This window comes from Apodemus sylvaticus, chromosome 15 (assembly GCF_947179515.1).
Source record: "Apodemus sylvaticus chromosome 15, mApoSyl1.1, whole genome shotgun sequence".
Classification (NCBI taxonomy): domain Eukaryota; kingdom Metazoa; phylum Chordata; class Mammalia; order Rodentia; family Muridae; genus Apodemus; species Apodemus sylvaticus.
The window spans coordinates 9,590,137-9,608,460 of record NC_067486.1 but is presented as its reverse complement, the minus strand read 5'-3'; the positions used below and the strand labels follow the sequence as shown (position 1 = coordinate 9,608,460).

General features: G+C 40.1%; 1 protein-coding gene across 1 annotated transcript; it reads right to left on the bottom strand.

Annotated features, from left to right (window-relative positions):
* Positions 1-15,906: 15,906 nt before the first annotated feature.
* On the bottom strand, positions 15,907-16,548 carry LOC127665700 (keratin-associated protein 26-1). Its single transcript, XM_052158188.1, has one exon. It carries the CDS (start codon positions 16,546-16,548, stop codon positions 15,907-15,909), a length of 642 nt encoding a protein of 213 aa, XP_052014148.1.
* Positions 16,549-18,324: the final 1,776 nt, after the last annotated feature.

Here is an 18,324-nt window from a genome sequence, read left to right as displayed (position 1 = left end):
TAAGCACACTCAAGTGTACCTACATACACACACACACATGCGCACACACATGCGCGCGCGCACACACACACACACACACACACACACACACACACACACAGAGCTACTACAAGAAGTAAAAAAAAAATTCAGAGAAAAACAGAGAAGAATACATACCTTGAAAAATTAAAACATATGTCTCTATCATGGTAGTCAAAGGGGAAAATGCATATCACTATGTATATGAATATAAACAGGACCTCTATAGTATATGAAAAATGACGATATGATACCTTCCTACTTGATCCCCCATTCTTCATATAACTCAATTTTTCTGGTTGTTTGTAGCATTTCTTCTATTTTGTTGTTAGGAAATGAAGAAAATTCAATGTATTTCATGATGAGAAACCTTGTTACTACTTCCGTGTATATCATCAGGAAGTAATTCAGGTGAAGTGTGTAAGGTATGGGACAGTTCTGTGGTTCTATTTGCACGGTAAGAATGAAACCTACACACTGTATTTGTGACTGCTTTCGATGTCTTCATGACTTTTGCCATCTATTTCTTAAAAAAGAATATTTCCCTGATCTTAATAAGTTACAGAAAACCAATTCTGATAAAAGTTACTAAATGGGATTGTAGGATTACTCTGAATCTACTTATTTAGCTCATCTTTTCAGTACTAGTCAATAAAATATTCCTGAAACACAATCATCAGATTATATTTGTCTTTAAAACCAGAGTTTAGACATTTTTTATAATTGGGACAATTAGGTCTTCTATATTACTTTATCACAATTTTATCTGCAGCAGTGAAGTTGATGGAATTCCACAGACATTAATAACTTCTGAGAGATCTGCTCATGCCTTTTAGTGACCCATCTCTGATGGCTCCACACCTGGACACACTGTGTTTCCTTAGCACTGCGCTTACAGTTACAGCAACTGCTTGGATTTTCAACAACAGAGCCAGGGGATTGTGATCAGCTACTATCTTCAGCAACTGTGAAAGGGCAGCACTAACTCCACATACAATTTTCTTCACTGACACTGGACTACAATGGGCTGAGATTCGGCCACATTCAGTTCTGCCCACCGTGGTCTCAGAAAGGCGTTGGAGACTAGTTCTCATCAGAATATTTTTCAAAGAGCAAATGGTGTTAAGAAGACTAACACCCAAAAGAATCTACACAAAGTAGTATCTGGCATGATTTTGGAGATTAACTGGAAAATGGAGAGAAGGCTCTGTGGTTAAGAACACTGCCTGTTTGGATTTGAGCTTAGTACAAGGAGACAAGGATGGATCAATTCGCATTCTTCTGCATGCTGACCTCCAGTTGAACCAGCACCATTTGTTGAAAAGGCTATCTTTTTTCCATTGGATGTTTTCAGCCTCTTTGTCGAGGATCAAGTGGCCATAGGTGTGTGGGTTCATTTCTGGATCTTCAATCCTGTTCCATTGATCCTCCTGCCTGTCACTGTACCAATACCATGCAGTTTTTAACACTATTGCTCTGTAGTATTGCTTGAGGTCAGGGATACTGATTCCCCCAGATTTTCTTTTGTTGCTGAGAATAGTTTTAGCTATCCTGGGTTTTTTGTTGTTCCAGATGAATTTGATAATTGCTCTTTCTAACTCTGTGAAGAATTGAGTTGGGATTTTGATGGGTATTGCATTGAATCTGTATAGTGCTTTAGGCAAAATGGCCATTTTAACTATATTGATTCTACCGATCCAGGAGCATGGGAGGTTTTCCCATTTTTTGAGGTCTTCTTCCATTTCCTTCTTCAGAGTCTTGAAGTTCTTGTCATACAGATCTTTCACATGTTTGGTAAGAGTCACCCCAAGATACTTTATACTGTTTGTGGCTATTGTGAAGGGGGTCATTTCCCTAATTTCTTTCTCAGCCTGCTTATCCTTTGAGTATAGGAAGGCCACTGATTTGCTTGAGTTGATTTTATAACCTGCCACTTTGCTGAAGTTGTTTATCAGCTGTAGGAGCTCTCTAGTGGAGTTCTTTGGGTCACTTAGGTAGACGATCATGTCGTCTGCAAATAATGATAGTTTGACTTCTTCCTTTCCAATTTGTATCCCTTTGATCTCCTTATGTTGTCGAATTGCCCGAGCTAGTACCTCAAGTACAATATTGAAAAGATAAGGAGAAAGGGGGCAGCCTTGTCTGGTCCCTGATTTCAGTGGGATTGCTTCAAGTTTCTCTCCATTTAGTTTGATGCTGGCTACCGGTTTGCTGTATATTGCTTTAACGATGTTTAGGTATGGGCCTTGAATTCCTGTTCTCTCCAAGACTTTAAGCATGAAGGGATGCTGAATTTTGTCAAATGCTTTTTCAGCATCCAATGAAATGACCATGTGGTTTTGTTCTTTGAGTTTGTTTATGTAGTGGATTGTATTGATGGATTTCCGTATATTGAACCAACCCCGCATTCCCGGGATAAAGCCTACTTGATCATGGTGGATGATCGTTTTGATGTGTTCTTGGATTCGGTTGGCAAGAATTTTATTGAGTATTTTTGCATCGATCTGAAGCTAATAGAAAAGAAATTGGGGAAGACCCTTGAGGACATCGGTACAGGGAGAAAGTTTCTGAACAGAACACCAATAGCGTATGCTCTAAGAGCAAGAATTGACAAATGGGACCTCATAAAATTACAAAGTTTCTGTAAGGCAAAGGACACCATCAAGAGGACAAATCGGCAACCAACAAATTGGGAAAAGATCTTCACCAATCCTACATCAGATAGAGGGCTAATATCCAATATATATAAAGAACTCAAGAAGTTAGACTCCAGAAAACCAAACAACCCTATTAAAAAATGGGGTACAGAGTTAAACAAAGAATTCTCACCTGAAGAACTTCGGATGGCGGAGAAACATCTTAAAAAATGCTCAACTTCATTAGTCATTAGGGAAATGCAAATCAAAACAACCCTAAGAATTCATCTTACACCAGTCAGAATGGCTAAGATTAAAAATTCAGGAGACAGCAGGTGTTGGAGAGGGTGTGGAGAAAGAGGAACACTCCTCCACTGCTGGTGGGGTTGCAAATTGGTACAACCACTCTGGAAATCAGTCTGGCGGTTCCTCCGAAAACTGGGTACCTTACTTCCAGAAGATCCTGCTATACCACTCCTAGGCATATACCCAGAAGACTCCCCACCATGTAATAAGGATACATGTTCTACTATGTTCATAGCAGCCCTATTTGTAATTGCCAGATGCTGGAAAGAACCCAGGTATCCCTCAACAGAAGAGTGGATGCAAAAAATGTGGTATATCTACACAATGGAGTACTATTCAGCCATTAGAAACAATGAATTTATGAAATTCTTAGGCAAATGGATGGAGCTAGAGAATATCATACTAAGTGAGATAACCCAGACTCAAAAGGTGAATCATGGTATGCACTCACTAATAAGTGGATATTAACCTAGAAAACTGGAATACCCAAAACATAATCCACACATCAAATGAGGTACAAGAAGAAAGGAGGAGTGGCCCCTGGTTCTGGAAAGACTCAGTGAAACAGTATTCGGCAAAACCAGAACGGGGAAGTGGGAAGGGGTGGGTGGGAGGACAGGGGAAGAGAAGGGGGTTTGCGGGACTTTCGGGGAGTGGGGGGGCTAGAAAAGGGGAAATCATTTGAAATGTAAATAAATTTAAAAAAAAATTTAAAAAATTAAAAAAAAAAAATTTAAAAAATTAAAAAAAAAAAAAAAAACAAAAAAAAACACTGCCTGTTCTCCCAGAAGACTTGGGTTTGGTTCCCACAAAGAGGATCTCAGCCATGTAACACTCAAATTGTGAGCTGCAGTGTGGGTTCTGAGACATAAACCTGGGTGCTGTGAAAGAGCCCCAAGTTCCCTTAACCACGGAACTGTCTCTCCAGCCCAACGGACGGACATATGCGACTAGACTAGCTGCATTGTGTTCCTGCTGTCCTGACTTGTCCACGATGACACACTGGAAATGTGAGTCCAACGAATGCATTCTGTCTTAAGTTGCTTTTGTCCTGGCGTTTTCACACAACAATGGAAAATAAGGCTAAGATATCAAGTGTGCACGGCTCTCTCGTTAATAAAAAACACCACAGATTTACTAAAATTATCACATGGAAATTATCAAAGGATATACATGTAGAGCTTAGGAATGTGCACTTACTGGCAGCTGGTGAAAAAATCCACTTAACGTGCCAAAGGCGTGCAACCAAAAAGTGAGCTAGAGACTAGGTTATTTTGGAAATTTTTTTTTACTACTTGTACAAAGTAAAGCACTTTTATAGGGAATGCTTTTAAATGTTATTATACTAGATTGCACAATACCATTTTAATACAAGCATAAACTGTACTAGGAGCATATTCCTCCCATAAACCTCACAGTCCTCTTGCTTTCTGCCCCTCCCTACTCTCATGTGTGCCCTCAGTATTTGAGAGTTTGTGATATGATGCATAGCAAGACATTCTAGTAGGAATCTCAAATCCTATGTTGATTTTGCTTTACTAAAAATTATCATAACATATAATCTTATGCACTCCAAATAGAATGTGAGCATTAGGTCCCCCTACCACCATGCATGTCCCTGAGCTTTAAAGGCATAGAACAATTAGGGTTAGTGGTTGGACACTGCTATTCACATGGCCAATGTCCACATTAGAAGACATAGATCAAAGGGAAGCCACTATTAGACATGTAATTCATGGACTAGAAGACCCTGGAGTGGTACTGAAGGGTAGGATGCTATTAACTGGGACCCTTAGGCATCTGGTATAGGTTGATGCGCAGACTGAACTGGGGCACAGGGAATACCAGGAACAAAGTGAGCTCATGACAGGATCTGGAAAAGGTCAGCAGGAGGTCACATGGCTGCTGGGACCATGCTGCCCAGCTGGTAGCTGACAAGTTCAACAAAGTTCTCCAGGCAGCAATCCAAAACTCAGGCAAAAAAAAAAAAAAAAAAAAAAAAAAAAAAAAAAAAAAAAAAAAAAAAAAAAACTATTGAATAAACCAAGATCCCATCTTTGGTACAGGGATCAGGACAGAGAGCAACACAAAGACAAGAAATGATAACTCCCAGAGAACTTCATGCCCTGTCCAGAGATTTGAAGTTAACAACATGAGCTTCTGAAAAGTTGAAAGCATTTTCCCAAATGTGATTAGTGCTGTCTTGGTGCACTTCCAGCTTTAATTCTCTGCTTCTGGGCATTCTGTGCATCCATTAATTTCTGTATTAAGCATTTATTGTACCTGCAGTATCCCTTGATAGACAGCCAGATGTCAGGGAGAATGCCCTACAACGTTCTCATAGTCAAATATTGTTTCTGTTCTAGTTACTAACCTGTAGGCATACAGGTTTTTGAACCATAATTAATTAAAATCAAATTTCAAAGTTGATCCTGCCATTCCAGGCCTGAAAATAAGGCTGAAACAGGAGATGCCAAATCCAAAGCCAGCCTGGGCAACAGAGTACACAGTCAGCCTAGTTGACTTAGTGACCTATTTGTTTTAGTTTCTTGTCTAGTGATAACATACCCTATAAAAACAATTTAAGGAAGATTTATTTTGCTTTCCAGTACAGAATACATTCTATCATAGTAGGGCATGCTTGAAGGATCAAGAGGCAGCTTTTCATATTGTTTCTAGTTAATAAGCCATTATAGAAACTGGTGCTCAGTGACCTTTAACCTTTCATTCTGTCCAGGACTCATTCAAAGAAATGATGTTTCCCACATACCTTATTCTTCTTTTCTCAATAAACCCAATCAAGAAAACACCACTCAGGCATGCCTAGAGGATAACCACATCTGCATGATGCCACTCAGGCATGCCTATGGGATAACAGCATCTGCAGGATGCCTCTCAGGCATGACTAGGAGATAACCACATCTTTGCTGTCTCTGTCACACTTAGAGGTTCCTTTTCTAGATAATGCTACAAGCATCACACATCTTCAGTTGGTGAAACTGTTTGTTCCACAACCTGATAACTTGAGCTTTGTTCCCAGATCCCTTGGCAAAAGAGAAGAATTCACCCTTTAAAAGTTGTCTTTTGAAGTCTGCTTGCACACTATCATGCGTTTGCACCCATATCCACGTGGCTAACCTGGTAACCTGATGAGCCATCAGCTTGATCAGTTTTCTGTGATTGTTTTACCTTCCTTTTTTTTTGTTTGTTTGTTTTATTATTGGCCTTGTTTTTTCAGCACAAGGGCTTGTTCTTTAGATTCCACATGTGTTCAGCAAGTACTTGACCACCACCGGGCTACATCTATTTCCCTAGCATTGATATTTTTACTTGTAAATTTTAAAATCATGTCTTAAATACCTCTATAAAAAGAGGCATTTATTCAAGAACCCAAAAGGAAATGAACGTTTTACAGAGGATAGTTTTAAAGGATTCCTCATTGTTGTGCCATATGTTGTTTTGAAAACTCTGCAGAGATTGAGGTAGAACAAGGAAGCACATAAGTGTGCCTGTCAGTCAGTGGTTCACACTCACACAGTTTTAATCAGATCCAACAAGCCAATATACACTGAGGATGTGTCTATGAAGCACAGTCCAGAGTATGCTGGATAAGAAGATATGCATCTCACATGCTCAAGTATCCAATTATATAAAGTATAAAAAGTAACCCATTGTATTCTGAAAGATATTGCTAATGGAAATTGTTTTTCCTTGGCATTTCTTCTGAAAGTCTATAAATATTTTATTTTACAGAAAATGCCTCCTTTTCCTATCAAACTCTGTGCATCCATTAATTTCTGTGTTAAGCATTATTAGTGGGGAAAGATTCCAGAGGAGCACATTGTGTCCAAACTTGACTGCTTTGCTGCTACATCCAAAGCACAAGCAGTACTTGCAAACTGTTTGTTTAGAAACACAAAGGATCCAGAGAATAGATGCCTATGGAAATGTGCTTTGTTGGACTGTAGAATGGTGTTCTGTGTTTAATGGACATTCAAAACTGCTTTCTGAATAAATGATGCTGAATGAATATGTTTGGAGATTCAATTTTAAACAAAAGTATCAAATGTTTTACCAATGTACTTTCAGGCTCCGAGACTCGCGGAGGTTTTGTTTTGTTTTTTTATGTAGTTGTCATTTTTCTGTTCAAGCCCTGGTCTTTTCTTCTTTTTCAATATACATATCTTTTGTCATGGGTGCTGTTTAGAAAGCTTTTACTTCCTGCATTCTTCCATAAGGAATTCAGCAAGAAAAGACAGGATGTTGGTTATTAACTTCATACTGAGATTCTGCCAGTATGATGCTTTGAAGAATTTCCTTGTTTCCTGTGCTTAAAAGCCCTGTTTCATTCTAATGATAAGGAGAGGGATGGAGAATGGGTTTCTCTTCAGTAAGCAAGACAGCAGGTTTGCTTTAATATACAACCTCTTCACCCTGAAGTTGATGAAGTTCTGGAGTGAACTTAGAGGTCTGTGTTATAGGTGTTTCTTGAAAGCCATCACCACCCCCAAAGAACTGAACTGAAAATACCTAATACTTTTCAACCAATAAGAATTTCATAGGGAAAATATAAAGCATTTTTCTATTGCAATGAAGAATGATGGCAGTTTGTGTGTGTGTGTGTGTGTGTGTGTGTAATACTTTCTTGTACGCTCTTTCTTTCCCACTCTGGAACTGGGTCTCACAGTAGAGCAATTTCACTCGAACATATACAGGATGGCAGATAGAATATGTGATGGGAATAGGGATGCCTCAGCGTAGAGATGACAAAATATAGTTTTGGGGTGTTCTCTCAATCTGCCTTTGAAGTCATTGATCTTAAGTATCTAGACAAGGGTTCTTTACTAAGAAAATTTAATTTCTTCAGATCATAGAAATAAAATGATTTCAATGTTTTCCAGAGAGTTACCATGTGAGGTTAGGAGAGAACTGGTTGGTTATCCTTTCTAAAAATTGATCCATATAGAAAACCCTATTATTATTTTTTAAATAATTGATAAGAGATGGAAGCAGAGAAAACAATGTTATTTTAAAATATGCTCAAAAATGCTAGTATTTTTTGGCTTTGGATGAGAAGAAAATAAGTTCTAATAAAATAAGTTCTATTTTCTAATAAAATAGGAATTCAAAGGCAAAGTCTTTGTGATCCTTCAGTCTCTTTGAGCAGAAACTAAGGTAATGGCTGTAACCGCTGATTGTGGTCAAACCAGCCATCACAGAAATTAGTGGACAGACCCAGTGAGTTCCCATTTTTATTTCTAGATTTTAATGAAGAGGTGTTTTCTATGATTATTGAGTGTGAGTGTTTCCTGTGTCAAGGGGCATGTTGCACTGCTATGTAATTTCCCTTGTATGTTATGATAAAGCTTGTCAGCATTACTATAATTAACTTAACACCTAACATAGCTAATTTGACATTTGTTCATGAGTATAATTTAGAAAGCTTGACATTCTAGTATTCTTTGGGGGAAGGATGAACTAATGATACAGTACCAAAAATTAACCTTATAAGTTCTTAAGGCTTTGAGAAATGTACTACACAGGGTTGTAGAAGACACTGGTATCAATGATATATATAATATATCAAGGTTGGTATCATAAAAATAGGTCTGCATTCTTCTGATACTGAAATGACTGTTGAACATCAGTTGAAATAAATGTATATCAAATGTCCATTTGCAGCACTATTACCCTGCACTCAAGTGGAGGATCTTTATCAGACTGATGGGTCTGATGCTGTATCTGACATGATCATATAAGATCCCCAAAACCGAGAGTGCCCCAGCACCCCACACCTCAGAAGGCGACACCCAAATCACTCGCGAGAAACGGTCTCGATGCAATAGCATGAGGATTTCTTTATTCCAGAATTCTGGGTTCCACAGCCATACACCGCACAGGGGTAGAGGACTGAGGACCCTGTGCAACTGAAGTCAGGGGTATTTAAAGGGGAAAAATCACAAGACACAATTCAGGTTGGAGGACACAATTCACAAGGCAAGGGGTGGAGGACAAAACATGCAAGGAATGGGGAAGTACAAAATGAGGAAGGAAGGAAGGTTGGAGATTATCTGGAGCAAACGTCCTCGGGGCATTGTATAAACATTGGAACTAGAACAGGGTGGGCTATCTTTCACAAGCTGAAAGCAGAAAAACAATTTACTTTGTGATGGGCTAGTTGCTTAGAGGTCTAAAAACATTGAGTTGGGGGTCTCTCATATGAATATAACATAGACACTTTCACTAATACAGGGGAATTTTGTTTAATTATGTATGATAAAACCCTCAAAGAATAAGCAACTGTGTGCTTTTCAATAGATTTTTAGTTTTATTGCCAGGCATATCTTTCAACATAATGTAGATTAGAGGGAGAAGCATCATGGCTTGGCTCAATGTACTACCCAAACTTTGAACATTTTATTTTCCAAAAAAGACAGAGAAATATTCATTGCTAACATGTCACCAATAATTAATATCAACTAATTATATATCATTATTCATTAAGAAATGTAGTAATTTCTTACTAAAAAAGTAATGAACTCAGTTTAAAAAATCAGAAACATTTTAATAATTTGAAAATGGATAAATGCCTGGATATGAAAACAATAAAGGAAACAATTACTGGGGAAAATGTGTCAGAAATGTTCCAAATTTAAGAATATGGTTTTAAATTTTGTATGAACTTTATAATCAGGGTAATTTTTATATCCCAGTGTATAGCTTGGTGATTTTGTTACATTTAAACTGTAAGCAATGCCTTTGCAAGTTATTGTATGGATAGTTCTGTGCTGAAACATTTTCCTCTGAAAACCTTCAGTAGAAATCTACACTAACTCCAAAAAGTCACCCCTGTGTGAATGATGAATACATCCCAAACATCATTTCAAGCTGATCTCATAGAAGAGCCAATCTTCTTGCATAGATGAACTTTGAGTTTTATTATCTCAGCAAGTGTCCAAGAAATCCCCACCCTTAATTAGAGGCCCATCTGGCAGAAAATACTCCATTTTTGGAAAATCACCAATGCTTACTACACACATTGTAGGGATACCTGAGGGGCCAACCCTGCTGGTGGCTACAGGGTCTGATACACTGAACGCAGTGGGCAAGGTCTCTGCCAACATTCTCCTTTTCCACTTCCGTCTGGCTATGTCAGCCTCATAGAGCTGGGCATTGTGTCTTCAAGTTCCTCCATTTGACCTTGAACTCTAGGACCAAGCCTTGGCCTTTAAAGGTCTCTTACCTACACCTTGGCAAGTTAATCACATGGTATTCTCTTTGAATCCTGTAAGTACAATTTATTGTCAGTATATATGTGTGTGTATGGAGAGATAAGGGGGAGTGGAGAAACAAGGGGAGGGGGAGAGAGGGGAGAGGGGAAAGAAAAGAAAACGAAAGAAAATCTTGGGGGAGAGGTAAGGCTATGATAGGGGTATAAAGTGAATAAATAAATTAATGGGGGGAAAAGAAAAGATAAACTGCAAAGGGAAAGGGGGAAAAGGACAAGTAATAAGTAAAAGTGAAACCTAAATACATTAAAGTAAAAAACATGATAAAACCCTGAGATGACGTTATGAGTCAAGGCAGGAATCCTTAAGCAGCCTTTGAGTTGGGTTTCTGCTGGCCATCTACTACTGGGCCTGCAGCCCACCCTCAAGAATGGTTTGTTTAAGCAGCGAGGCTCGAGGAGAAAAATACAGTTTTGTTGACAACAGAACTTTTGTTTATCAGTTGGAGATAGCTCCTGGGGTAGGGATGGGGACATGTGTCTTGTCTCCTTCCGGTGCTAGCATGCCGTTCTGTATAGACCCACCCCCACGCAGCCCCTGTGTACACTTCCTCGGTCTCGGAGTTTGCCTATGCCTTGGTCCTGTTCTTGCTTCCTCGAGTCCTCCATGGTCTCTGTCTCTTAACAATCTTTCTGCCTCCTCTTCCTTGGGGTTCCTTGAACCCTGAAGGATATGAGGTAGTCATCAGGTTAGACTGTTCCAGGAACTTGGCCTGGGTCTCTGTCTCTGTATCTCTGTCTCTGTCTATTTCTGTTTCTCTATCCCTCTCCCTCTCTCTCCCCCCTTCTCTCTTTCTTTGTGTATGTGTGTTTGTGTGTGTGTGTTTGTGTGTGTGTGTGCATGTGTGTGTATGTGTGGTGTGTGTGTGTGTGTGTTTGTGTGTGTCTGCATAATGTGCAGCTGTGGGTCTCTATGTTCCTATCTGCTGCAGTAGATCTGAGAAGACTTACTTCTCTTTCTCTCTTGTGGAATAATTTGAGGAGTGCTGGTGGCACTAATTCCTCTATGAAAATCTGGTGCAATTCTGTGCTAAACCCATCAGACCTTGGTCTTTTGTTTGTTTGTTAAGAACTTCTGTAATATTCACAGGGGATGTTTTAAGATCTTTTTCCTTGTGCTTCAGCTATCTTGGAATAATCACGGTAGGGATGCTGGGCTCTGGTGGAGCCATATTGTCTTGGCTGTCATTGGTGATCTTTTTATGTTGGCATTTAGGATTTGGGATGATTATAATTCTAGGTGCTGGTTTCTGTTACTGTCTTTGTTGGTCAAGTGGTGTTTTTTGTTTTTTTTTTTTCTCCTTCTTTTGCATTGCCCATTCTAGTTCTTAGAGGTTTTAGTGGCTATGTGTTTCCTAGAAGGAAATTCTGGGACCTTGCCAGGACCACTGGAGTTCTAAGTAGAATGTGTGAAAGGGCTTAAAAGGGGGAGAGTATAGGGGGTTAGGGGAGTGTGGCTAGGCAGCGTGGGGGAAGGTGTCCAGGCGGGCCCTTGCCTGGGCACCTCTGCCCCTGAGGAACCACACACACACAGGCATAGTATAGAATAGAGTTTATTCAGAGTAGGGGATGGGAGTTAGTGGTAGAGAGAGGCAGAGAGGGAGGGAGGGAGGGAGGGAGGGAGGGAGGGAGGGAGGGAGGGAGGGAGAGGGAGAGAGAGAGAGAGAGAGAGAGAGAGAGAGAGAGAGAGAATAGAGAGAGAGAGAATAGAGAGAGAGAATTGAGAGAGAGAGAGTGGAGGCAGGCCATGACCACGTGGAAGGGGGAAGAGCCCAAGGGTCAGAGAGGTGAGAGAGTGTGGGAGAACAGAGAGCAAAGAGAGAGAGGAGGAGCAAGTAGCCCCTCTTATGGGCGGGGCATACCTGGCTATTGCCAGGTAGGTGTGGGGTGGAACTTAGACAAAACCCCAACAATGTGTCCCTAGGCATTGGGAACTGACACTTGGGAATGGGAATATGCTAGTGAGGTAAAGGAATTCACAGGAGGGGGAGCAGGTGTGACACCAGGATGTGCTTAGTTCTCTGGAAATAAGGGCAAAGACTGAGGAGAGGCCACAGTACATCACATCCTCTGCTACAGAGCAGGGAGCTGGATTTAGAGGAGAGGAGGAAGTGGAGATCTGAAGCTTACCTATCTGCTGCTTCACAGGCCTGATTGTTGCTCAGGCAAGCCTAGCTGGCCGCTTCCCAAGGAAGGCCTTTTGGAGTTGGGGGTTAGGTCGGAGAACAGGTTTGGGAGGAATGTTGGAGGAGAAGATCTTCCTGATCTGCTGGAGATAGGAGCAGAGAGAAAGGGGAGGTCAAATCAGATGATCTGCTGCAGAGCTGGGGGTGAGATTCAGAGGAGGGGAGGGAGACATGGCTATCTTCAGGAAGCCTTCCTGCTCTTCTCAGTTATCAGTCTTAACAACTTAATACTTCTGACCTTTCTAAATGGAATCACCTCTCCTCATTATAGTATCTCTCAGCCCTCCTTGTACTATGTAATACACTCTTCCATCATTATGTTTGTATCAGTATTTACCCTTTACTTTCTAACCCTCTCTTTGAGTGAACTATTTACTATTACATTCCTAGCACCCAGAAGAGAGTTTGGCATGATGCAAAGGATCTCTTGTTTGCTTAGGAATTTATCATGCTGAAATAATTTCAAGATATACAATAGTATTAATCAAATCAAGTAATAACATACTATGTCATCAGACTGAATAGCTTATATTTAAAAAACAAAACAAAACAAAAAACCAAAAACTATTTTTGACTATTTCAGGGAGCAGAGTCCAGCAAAGCAAAGCAATTTAAGGTTTAAATAAGAAAGTAACCATGATGGGCCTGGAGATAGCTCCGTGGTTAAGAACACTTGATGTTCCTTCTGGAGGATCAGCATTTGATTCTCAGGATCCATGTTGCAGCTCAGAACCATGTGGAATTCACATGTGTAACTCTGACTTCAAGAGGTGCAAAGCCTTCTCCTTACTTATGGGCCTATCAGGCATGCACCTTATTATGCAAAGACTCATTCATACACATAGAATAAATTTATATAAAAAGAATGGGACAGCATGAATCATATTACCACATCCAATTAAAATGTCTAGTTGTAGTTGTAATTTCCCTAAGGAAGTTTGTTGTGGCTCATACCCTACATCCTTTGAAGAAAAGAATTTCTGTCTGGTTTCTGCAGTTTGGAATGGTATACTCAATCTCATGTCCTTGTTGTTAATGCTTTTATTTTCAGTTATCAGTACTGACACACTGTCTGAGCTTGCAGAATTGCTGGTCTCATGTTTTTGTTTGTTTGGTTTTGTTTTTCTCTCTGTTTGAAAGTTCTTAGCTGACATTACCTCTGTCTTTCTTTTTCTTATTTTCAGTATACCAGAGGCTACCTTCATGCTATTTCTTGTTCACCCTGTAGCAATTTCTTGAAAGTACTGTTTATGTTCTTACCAGTTGTAAGTTCAGCATCTTTTGCTCAAGAAAAAAAACCACAAAGAAATAGTTCATGTAACATGTTGGAAGAATGCCACAGTAAAATGATTACATGCTTATAGTTTCATCTTGAAGTTCAGAAACCGGTAAGATGAGCATATGGACCAGTCATCAGAATAATGGTGGCATCTTTAGCCCAAAACAGCAGACATGTTATAGATCTAATAGTCTCATTTCAAAATATCACTGTAAGGAATTTAACCAAATCAACTACGGCTGCATGTCTCACTTAGAGGCATACTGCTTTTTGTGATTTAATTATTAAGGTTGGATGTCAGGAATCCTAGAATAGGATTCAAATACTGAAGATGCAGATTCCATCTACCCAAAACATCTAGCAAGTAGAATTTGCAAGGACAGCATTAGGGACATGACAGGAAGTGTTCTGTCATTCTGGAGCTAGGGCTATAGTGTAAAGGCAGAACTTTTACCTCACAGACAGGACACTTTAGTTGCATATCCGACATTGCAAAATAAATACATACTTGTTTTTATTTATGTATTTATTTATTTATTTTGGATTTTTTTTTTGAGATGGGGTTTCTCTATATAGTCCTGGCTGTCCTAGAACTCACTCTGTAGACCAGACTGGCTTCAAACTCAGAAATCCGCCTGCCTCTGCTTCCCAGAGTGCTGGCATTACAGGCGTGTGCCACCACTGCCCAGCTACATGCTTGTTTTTAAAAGGAAGAACTCTCATTCTCTGTCAGTCCTGGAAAGGTTATATGTAGGATTAGAGCTGTGAAATAGAGGTGCATGCCTCATCTGGGAGAAAAGACTACAAGTTAGTTTCTGCTTTTCATTATTTACCAGGCCAAGCAAGGTTCTCTGCAGAAATACGACAGAGAAGGAGGGCGTGCTCTGCTATCTCAGAATTTAGTGGGAATTTGTAATGGGCCTATGTCCTTGGACTATTACCTCACAAGTGTTTTGAGTATTTTAAAAATCCTTTCATCGAATCTTCATCTCTCTAATTTTTTTCATATCTCTGAGAATACACATCAGAGTAATTTAAAATCCTTTTCTGATTATTCTAGCATTGTGTCACACTTGAGTCTGATTTTACTGTTCTCCTTCCTCTTTTAATGTTTGCATTTGAAGATGGCCTTTTCCAGTATCTCAAAAAGATGAGCGTTCACATACTTACAGTTCAGCTTTATTTAATTAATGAGGTTTAATTAAGATGTGTGCCACAGTGCATGACTTCTGGCGAACTCTGACGGGGCTTATCAGGCTTCTTCACATCTCTGTGTTTTCTGCTCAACACACATGATTCTACATGAGTATTCAATAGTTTCTTAGTTGCTGGCTAAATCAAAGGTTAATTAATGGATTTGAATTGTGTTGTGATGGAGAAGGTCAAAGCGTTCTCGATTGTGGGATATGTAAAATGGTGATGTTTATTTTAAAAGAACGCAGTTATGGGACACCATATGCCAGACAAGACTGCGGATACATGGTTCTCGCAATGCTAAGCAGAAGGAGATAAATCCAGAGAAGGCAGGACAATAGCAACAAAGAAAGTACTTATCCTGTCCTATGGAATCAGATCAAAGGGAGCTACCTCGGCCCACACAGAAGCTCATTGCCAGATTTGCAATTAAAGAATATACTGGCAGAGGCATATGCAATAGAAGTCATAGATAAGAGATTAGCGTTGAGTTTCCTTTTGACCATAACTTTGAGAAAAGACATTATTTGGTCCCACCATATTTTTCTGAAACCATTACACTCCTAAATAATAAACCATTGTCCAGGTGTCATATACAGTATAACATCCCCTGGCCAGCAGGTGAGGCTGCTCATTCCTGTGTTAGAACAAAGTCATAAAAGCAAAAAAAAAAAAAAAAAAAAAAAAAAAAAAAAAATCAACGCACTAGATTCTTAATTCTGAATTAATCTCATTTATTATAGTGTGAATCATATCAGATAGAGAGTCCCCCTGCCTAAGCAACAGTAGCAGCAATGGAAGCAGAGATTTTACAACAAAGGAAAGATAAAAGCAAGTCACAGTGTGAAGGGAACAGTTCGCATTAACAGAGATGCAGCACAAACAAGAAAACGCAACTGCTACTCAGAAAGAAGCAAATATCAAGAGAGTTGCAATTTCTATCCTGGGTCTTTGTCATTGCTGTTCACTATAACAAGGAGGCTACTGGCCACGAGGAGGCTACTGGCCTCCTTGTGCAGAGCAAGATGGACGACAGGTGCCAAACACAGGGATCGCTGGTTGGCAACCACCGCAGACAGGCTGCAGAGGTCTCGGGCTGTTTGACACAATGTGAATGGTCTGAGGGCCATAGGTCACACAACCTGAAGGCCTGCATCCGTAAGTGACGATGCTCAGGGGTCGGCAGCTATTGGATACACAAGGGAGTGGGCGGTATCCACCGGACACACAGCTTACAGGACCGCAGTTGTTCATGAAAGGGCTCACTGGCCGGCAACTGCTGGTTACATAGGTCACGGGCCTGTAGGATGCTGGGAGGCAAGAGCCAGATACGAAGGAAGCCGCAGGAAGATAGTGAGAACCATGGCAGGGTCTGGACACACAGTATGCAGAAGAGCAACAGGAGTTTTCAAAGCCGCTGGCTTCACGGCTGGGTGGCTGGCCGTTGATGGGCTCTGCAAAGGTCTCTGGGCAGTTGTCCATGAACCAGGTGTGGTCTTGACAGCTGCTCGGTATGCAGAAGACCTCTCCACAGCCCATGTTTGTAGAGCAGAGGGCCACGGAGTTGCTGGCTGGGATGTGGCAGGAATTTCTGAGCGATCCAGAGCTGCAGTTGCCGGAGCAGTTGTTACGGCTAGCCATAGTGAACTGGAGGGAGTGCTAATGGTCTAAGAGCAGGTGGGAGCAGGTGTGAGTGTGACACTCATTCGTCTTGTCCCTTTATATATTCTCAGCGAGTGGCAGTTCTGTCTACAGACTCATCTTCCGTGTTGTCTGAGGCTGCATCAGAACTCTCTCATACTCAGGAAGTAGCGCTCCTGCCTCCCATAAAACTGGATGATCCCTGAAATACCCTCCATTGATTGAGTATAACCATAAATCAGTGTGCCTGGGTTTTAATAGGGCCCCCGGTAAAGTTATCCAACCTAAACAGACACTTCGTAAAGCTATGGACTCATACAGTTCTAATCACCAGAGCACAAATATTTTTCTTAGAATTCTCCCTTGGAATTGTCTTTGAAATTTGAAGCAAACCACTTTGAATAGTGGAAAACTACATATAACTAGCTGAGAAATAATTCTATTCTCTCTGTAAAATGGGCAAAAAAAATTCTATAAAGCAAGAGGTTTGCAAAAAAAGATAAAAATATTCTTACGACTTTTATGATCAAAAGAATTTTAAAGGCCATCCTGGGAAAGACTCCCACTTGTTTTCCTTTATTTCAACATCTGAATAGAAAATGGTTTCCCATGAAAATATGTTTATTTAGAAAAATGAGTGCTTGCTTCATTAAATTCTATAAATGAATAAACAGTCATTTGAGACTGCTTTTTCTGTGATGGTTTAGAACATAGGCAATGAGATGCAGTTCAGTTAAAATGATCAACTCCAGGTTGAACAAGAGCAAATTCATAAAGAAGGTTGGACAAAATGGCACTCATCATGAATCCAACAGGCTTATATATTTCAGCGTTGCTCATATTATCCCTGAGATATATCATTCTGGATAAAAAGGAAAAAATGCGTATGGCAAACATGACAGTATTTCCTACATTGGGCCTCAATTTCCAAAGGAGACTCCATGCATTGGTTGGCATAAATAATTACATAAGAATGTATACAAACTTTCGCTAGGTTTGAGTACTTTGAAGGCTATTTAAAAACTTGCATGCCTGTGTCTCTAAATACGTGGTTTAAATGGGTGGAAGTGGCCAGTCTCCACTATCCACTGTAGTTTTCACGGACTGGTGTATCCAGTACCTCCAGTAGCTATTTTAATGGGAATTTAAATTATCTGTCAAATCTCAATTCCATTCCCTTTGGCTAGAAATTCAATTTAAATCACAGCACTTTCCTCTATTTTAATGTTCAATGGTCACAGCCACACTTATCAACTCTCCCTCTGCCCAGGAGAGTAAAAAATATGAACTAGTACATTGGTTTCTCTGCAGCAATGCAGGTCTCTTTTACCAGGAGGGATATGTGTGAAGATAAAGCCATATAGACTCTGAGGTGTTATGCTCATGTGCTAAATTTAGCTCAGAATATGATGTAAGCCATCACTCTTTGGCAGTCTATGTCTGATATAATTAAGGAACCCATTCTAGGACTTCATCACCAGATACTTTGTATGCTGTGGCTGGAGTCTTCTTGTGCAATCTTGGACACATCAGCTGAGTAGCATTAGTAATAGGTACAGCCATATTTAGGTTAATGTTTATCGAATTTATGCTTAGACGCTCTTTATGTGTGCTTATCTCTAATATAACCAAGAGCCCAGCGCCTGTGTCATGAGTCCATCGCTGAGGCATATGCACATGCACAGTTCAGTATGTGTTCTAGGCATGAGTGTTTTTTTTTTAATCAAAAGGGGAGTGATATAGAATTACAAATAATTAGAACATAGTCAGTACTTA